The 7235-nt window shown below is 40.1% G+C and overlaps 1 protein-coding gene across 11 annotated transcripts in view; it reads right to left on the reverse strand.

Moving 5' to 3' along the window:
- The window catches only part of RALGAPA1 (Ral GTPase activating protein catalytic subunit alpha 1), a 207685-nt gene extending 202822 nt beyond the window's left edge, over positions 1 to 4863 (reverse strand). For 5 of the 11 annotated variants that reach the window (XR_008705596.1, XM_055556540.1, XM_055556539.1 and 2 more), the window contains exon 1: positions 4321 to 4863. Coding sequence is in view for 10 of the 11 variants with exons in the window: in XM_055556540.1 (XP_055412515.1) it covers positions 4321 to 4426 (106 nt within the window). In the remaining variant the exon portion in view is untranslated. The remainder of the gene's footprint in view (positions 1 to 4320) is intronic. The other 6 variants (XM_055556543.1, XM_055556538.1, XM_055556547.1 and 3 more) reach the window with 3 other exon arrangements.
- Between the last annotated feature and the right edge of the window lie 2372 nt (positions 4864 to 7235).

The following is a 7235-nucleotide window of genomic DNA, read 5'->3' on the forward strand; positions in this document are numbered from 1 at the left end:
CACAGTGCCAACGCAGGACATGTCAGAGACCTGGACTTGATCCCTGGGTTGGAACGATCCCCTGGAGTACGAAATGGCAACCCATTCCGTATTCTTGCCTGGGAAGTCCCATGGACACAGAAGCCTGGCGGGCTACGGTCCAAGGGGTCACAACGAGTCAGACAGAACCGAGTGTGTGCGTGCAGGCATGCACACACATACACACATACATATGTATATAAAAGACACAAACTAATGTAGAGGAGAACAGATCAATGGTTGCCCTGGGGTAGGATGGCAGGCAAGTAAGGGTTAGAGGAAGGGATTACCAAGGGGCAAAAGGAAACTGGGAGATTACAGATGTCATTTGTTTCTTGATTATCTGACTATATTCCTAATCATGATGTCATGATGGCTTCACAAAGTGTATGTATGTCAAGAAGTATTCAATTATGCCCAGTGTTCACAGCAGCATTATTTACAATTGCCAAGATATGGAAGCAATCTAAGTGTCCATAAATGGATGAACGAATAAAGAAGATGTGGTGTATATATACAACAGAATACTACTTAGCCATAAAAAAGAATGAAATTTTGCCATTTGGAGCAACATGGATGGACTTGGAGGGTATTACACTAAGTGAAATAAGTCAGAGAAGGACAAATATGAGGTATCACTTGTATGTGGAATCGAAAAAAATAAAACAAACCAGCAAATGTAACAAAAAAAGAAGCAAACTCACAGAGAACAAAGTAGTAGTTACCAGTGGGCAGAGGGAAGGGGAGAGGGGCAAGATAGGGGTAGAAGATTAGGTACAAACTACTATGCATAAAATAAGCTAAAAGGACATACTGCGTAACATGGGGAATATGGCCAATTTTATAACTATAAATGGAGTATAGCCTTTAAAAACTGTGAATCACTATATTGTACACCTGTCTAACTTATACAATATTGTGTATTGCCATACTTTAACTTTTTAAAAAGCATTCAATTATATGCTTTAAATTTGTGTGACATATCATTTATCAATTACACCTCAATAAAGTTACTAGAAAGAATGAGCCAAAATAATCAATATATTAGCTAGGTAAGCACTTACCTTTTTTTAAGCCAAGACGACTGAACTGTTACCACGCCATACAAGAAAATTAACATTTAGTCAATATCCATTATATGCTAAGCATTATGCTAGCTACCTGTTAGACACTAAATTATGTGCTTAGCGTCATCTTAAGGCCATTTGTTGGGGGAAAAAAAGGCAGGGGGATGGGGCAGAGCAAGATGATAATATGAAACTTTAGCAACTAGACAAGGTTTTATTTCTAGTCTGTAATAATTCTAACTTCCAGTTCCTACAAATCAAATATACAACATTATCAATAAACACAGTAGATTTAAATCTAAATCCTCCAAGTTCTATAAATTCAGCTGGAATTGTCCTTCAGTGGGAATACATGCCAGGACAAAGGTTTACATTAGATGCTTAAATTATGTTCTCATATACTGGTAAGCCTGAGAAGGCAATGGCACCCCACTCTAGTACTCCTGCCTGGAAAATTCCATGGATGGAGGAGCCTGGTGGGCTGCAGCTTATGGGGTCACAGAGTTGGACACGACTGAGTGATTTCACTTTCACTTTTCACTTTCATGCATTGGAGAAGGACATGGCAACCCACTCCAGTGTTCTTGCCTGGAGAGTCCCAGGGATGGGGGAGCCTGGTGGGCTGCCGTCTATGGGGTTGCACAGAGTTGGACACGACTGAAGCGACTTAGCAGCAGCAGCATACTGGTAAGCACCGAATTCTAAAAATACCCTTAGCGAATGGCAGTTTAATTTAAAGGTTAAAAATACAGTTTAGATGGAACCAAAAAAAACCAAAATCCTGTGTAACTGGGAATACCCTATTCTGCAAACTAGTTTCCTTTATAGTGGTTATGTATTAATAAAACCTGCACTTAACTTGCAAAAAGGATTGGAAGTGGCTCTCCCATCTGCAAAATGGGAGACCTTTAAGACATCTTTCAGTCTTTGCAGTTCTACCCTCCCCTACTCATTTGCTTAGGAATTACACTAATTATATTTCAAAGTCACAGTGACCACTCAGAAATACAGAATATTTAATTCAATTAACTGTTAGAACCAAGTATAGTACTTAGAGGTCCATGTTTTTTGTTCTACATTTGACAAGGTTTACTTCAGCACTGTTGCCATTTGGAGCTAGAATACTGTTGTGAGGGATTATCCTGAGCATTTCAAGATGTTCAGCTGACCTGCTACCCACTAGATGCCAGAAGCACCTCTCCCTAGTTGTGACAATCAATAGTGTCTCCAGACATTCTCATTGTCCTCAGAGGAGCAAAACAGTCCCTGTTCAGAGTTCCTGTCCTAAAATGAGTGCAGTAATCTCTCTATATGGACCTCCTTCACTCACAGGGCAGGGAGTCTGAAAACAGAGTCCTCCATTTTAAAGTTCTTAAGAATATTTTAAATGATTATAGATAGTATATGCTCCTTTAAAAAAATAATAATTACTAAAAAGCAAAGTTTTGTTATTTGTTTTTTTTAACAAACACACACTGTTTTGTTTTCAAACTGAGAAAGCTAGGCCCTACAAAATACCTGATACCTCTTCATTCAGACCATGTCTCCAGGGTGGGGAAAAAAAAAACTTCTAAGGCCAAAGAATTATAAACAAACCATTCCTTAACTAACGAACCATGGCAATTAATTCAGAAAATGTCAATACTCTATTGGAATTCAATTTTAGAGCTCTGCCATTACCCAACCTACATCTTGTCCTAAGTAGGTTATCAAATATCATTGTCCTCAATTTCAATCTGCCATTATCTGTGGTAAATCTCCTACACATTAACTTTCCCTGTCACAGTCTCCTAGCCAAATTTTTTCTTCAGTGGCTTAACTCTCAAGTACAATGTAAAGACCACAATGTCAACTGTCTAGAAAATATTTCTTTTCTTGAAAAAATATCTTTTTACATTGCTAAACTGGACTTAATCGCTTTCTTACTATTACACAATAATAAATATAATTTACTTGGGATACAGATTTGCTGCCATAAATGCAGAAAGAGTAAAAACCAAACTGGAGACATGAAATCTGGGTTCTGGCTCTGACTCTGCCTCCTACTACTTGGATGACCAGGTAACAGTCCCAAACTTCAGCTCTCTTAGTTGTTAAAAAAAAAAAAAAAAAAAAAGGAAGAAGAATAACGAACTCTAAAGTTATTGTGTGGATCAGTTACCACTTATGTGAAATAACTGTACACAGTGAAGTGTCATACAAAGGTTGAATGCTGGTAGTATCCTGTGGGTGTAAGTAAACCACAGAGTAGTGAAACATGCACCTCAAATAAAAGAGACTTAATTCACTGTATAAACGTCACTTTTCAAAAGGAACATTCCTTACGAAGAGAGCCTTAGATGATAAACCTTGGACTAGGATTCAGGCATCTGGGTTCTAAACTCAGTTCTGCCATTAACTTTCTATATCAACAAAGGCAAACTTTCCTTTTCACCTCAAATTTCGTATAAAAAGATCCAAGTTCTGGACCAGTTGTTCCCTAAATACTGTTACAGCCTATTGGCCCACGAAATTACCAAGTGGGCCAAAATGAGTGGGTTAAACTCATTTAACCCTATATCCACAATTCAAGAGTAGTTCGGTTGGACGCACAAGAGAAGGTAACAGACGGTAAGAAAATTTTATTTAGAAATAGAATGCTGTATGATTTTCCAAAAGAAAAGGAAGCTATAAACTACCTTGTTTTCTACAATTAATCATAGCTCTCCCTCTAAATGATAGTAATTATGAACAAGGTGCATTAACAAGGGCGGGGCTCTTTCCCACAAGCTTTTAGGGAACCACCCACTTCCCAAAGAGGTGTAACTGCTTCCTCCTTGCCCGCCTTAGCCAAGAAACTTGAAAGATTAGGGTTTATATTGTCTGAGTTTTTTTTCTTTTCACTTGGGTGGGGATGGCGGTAGTCATCTGACAAACATATCCTATAAACAACATTATCTGCAACAACAAGTCTCCAGAAAGTCTAAAAATAATCTAAGTTGTTGAGTAGTAAGTGTTTTTAAAACAGTTCGGGCTATTAACTCAAAACGAGGTAACCCTGTGTGTGACTAGCGTTTGCCAACTACCAAGTGTTCCCTTCCCCAAATTATCCGCCCTCCCGCGTCTCTGTAGAGGCGATGCCTCGCCCTCCCCTAGCGCATCGCGCCAGGGCCGGAGGGAGAGTCCCCAGGGGCTCCCAGAAGAGGGAAGGCCGAGCAACCCAGGCCTCCAGACGCCGTCACCCCTCGCCCCTCACCAATGACGATGCGCAGGTGCTTGAGGCGGGTCAGCGCGTCCTTCTTGGTGTCCAGCACCTTCTGGGTAGACTTCTTCACGTCCCCGTGCGGCTTCTTGGAGAACATCCTGCCGCCGCCACGGCCGACTCCGGCCCCCTCCCGGTCAGGTCAAAGCGGCGGAAAGTGGAGGGAGTGGGCGGGGAGGAGACTACTGAGAGCGGCTCATTCACTCCCCAGCCTTGCGGGCCCCAGCGCGGCCGACTCCTCCCAAACCAAGGCCAGGGCCGCCACCTCCACCCGACTCGCGCGGCGTCTGCAAGGCACCTTCGCCTCTAGCTCCAATATGGCGGCTCCCCTCTTCCAGTTCTGCACGGAGGGACGGAGACCCGGGCGGGTTGCCCGCCGCCGCCGCCGTTCCCTGCGGCCGCCGCTCGCCGCCACAGGCCAGGGCCGGGCACCCAGGACCCGTAGCCGCGCAGATGCGGCTGTCGGCGGCAGCGGCAGCACTCGTCTCTCCCTGAGGCCCCCTTAAGGTTAAATCTTCTTTAGCAGCCGCCAAGGAGACGGAGTGTGGTGATGGGGTTTCACGACTTTGCCGTCGGTGGGGAATGGTCCCCGTGGCAACCGCCTTCTGACGTCAAGAGTTCTTGACGTCACGCCAGCATGAGATCACCCGTGGCATTACCTTCCTTTAGTTTTCTGTGTGAGTAGCCAGAGGAGTAGCCTGGGGAAGTCAGGGAAGGAAAATCCTGCGTGCGCCTTTGAAAGCAGGTCTTCTAGCCAAGCCCCCAGAGTAGTCTGTTTTTAAAGGTCCTCCTCCTGTCCCTGTTATTTACTATGTAACTTAAGAACATAGTTCCAGAACATCAGAGTAGATGTGCAGTGTATTTTAGACGCCATTTCCGAAGGCTTTGTTTTTAACACCCCATTTCCTTAATTTGAATTTTGTATAAAGAATTTTTGTTTATATTGCAAAGTGATGGTTAATAATTTACTGTAGTTTCTAGATTTGTGGTATTATAGTACATCCTCTTGGTTAAAATTGTCTTACACAAATGAGTTCTCCCAAAAGCTTGTTGTAGTAGAAAGAAAAATTACAGGGAAAAGAAATCTGGAGAACTGTAAGGGTTAATTTTCTTTATCTGTAAAGAGTTCACAAATCCAGGAGAAAATTGCTAAAGCACAAGTAGAAGTTAGTAGAAAACATGAAACAAGTATTACAGAAGTGTGTACTCAACTAAAACATGTGAAAAATGTTCACAATCGTGGGTAATTTTTAAAACTCAGATTAAAATAACATTTAAACAATTTAAACAGCTTTTATTGAAGTGTACTTGATATACAGTAAACTACACATCTTCAAAATGTGCAATTTGGTAAGTAGGATATTTGCATATGACCATGAAAACGTAAGCAGTCAAAATAGTGAACATACTCATCAGCCCCCAAATGGTCCTCTTGCCCTTTTGTAATCCCTCCCTCCCACTGTCCCCAGCCTGGTCTTTGGGCAAACACTGATTTGCTTTCTGTCACCTGGAATTTGCATTTTCTAGAGTTTCATGGAAGTGTATGCTTATAGTATACTCTTGTCTGATTTCTTACACTCAATATAGCTTATTTTTAAATAATGTAACATTTTATCGGTCAAACTAGGAGTTTAAGTTAGTCATCTTACAGCAGGTGAAGGCAGCAGCAGACAATCCTATTGCTTACTAGAAAGAAGCAGTAATGGCTACAAAAGTTGACATTGTGTATCAAGACACTTATAAATGTTTATATATACTTTGGTTCATTAGTTTCACTTTCAGGACCCTATTCTAAACTATCAGAAATGGGAAAATATTTATATAAAAATATTAAAGCATGATTTATAACACTGAAAGATTGGAAATGATTAATGTCCATCAGGAGATAAAACATTCAGTAGGTGGAATGTCACGGAACCATGAAAATTATTAATATGAAGACTTTTTAATGACATAGAAAATACTCAAGATACTATTAAATGAAAAAGCAATACAGTGCTGAAGATATTATCAAAACTATGAAAGAAGTTATGCATGTAAAATGTAGTTAGAAAAAAATTCAAAACACCTCCAAAATTGTGATTATAGCTGCACAGTAAAATCACAGGTGAATTTAATTATTTTCTTTACATTGCATAGCTTTTTTAAAACTAAAAGTCATATGTTGCTTTCACAACTTAAAAAACAAGTCTATTTAAAGAAAATTAAGAAAATCTAATGTATCAATTTTAAACTCAAAAAACAAATTAAGAGGTATGTGTAGGAATAGAAACTCCTTGAAGGCTTTTTTGAAAAATTTATATGTCCCACTGTGGTATAGAACAAATATTTGTTGATATTTAAATTATGTTTACATTAAAATGGTTTCTTTTGCTAGTATTAGAGTCATCCAACCCCATGATTCTGGCTATCATTTATTTGGTGATTTTGGACACCTATGTCCCTATTAGTAACCCAAGTCTCCTATCTGAGCTTCCACAAGCTACTCAAATTCAGTATATACAAAACAACACTCATCATCTTTGTCTTCTCCACTCACAAACCTGATCTTCCTCCTTCATTAAATATCTCCACTGGTACTACCACTATTAGCTCAGATTTTCAATCCAGCTGTTTCATCTTAAGGCTTCTTCTCTGTCATCCAGTCAGTTACCAACACCTGATGATTCTACTTCTTAAGTATTTCTTGATTTAGTCCTCTTCTCTCCATTATCACCACCTTTGTTAAGGCTCAGGCCTTCACAATTTCTAGCCATATATGCTAGAAATGGAGAAGGAAATGGCAATGCTAGAAATGGCAGTGGTTTCCTCCCTACCCCACATCTTAGTAAGATTTGAGTATCCATTCCTTTTTAAGTAAATTTTAGAGTTAAAAAGAGATGCCCAATGGTCTTGCAGTCAGTACTTGA

Source organism: Bubalus kerabau, chromosome 19 (genome assembly GCF_029407905.1).
Source record: "Bubalus kerabau isolate K-KA32 ecotype Philippines breed swamp buffalo chromosome 19, PCC_UOA_SB_1v2, whole genome shotgun sequence".
NCBI lineage: Eukaryota > Metazoa > Chordata > Mammalia > Artiodactyla > Bovidae > Bubalus > Bubalus kerabau.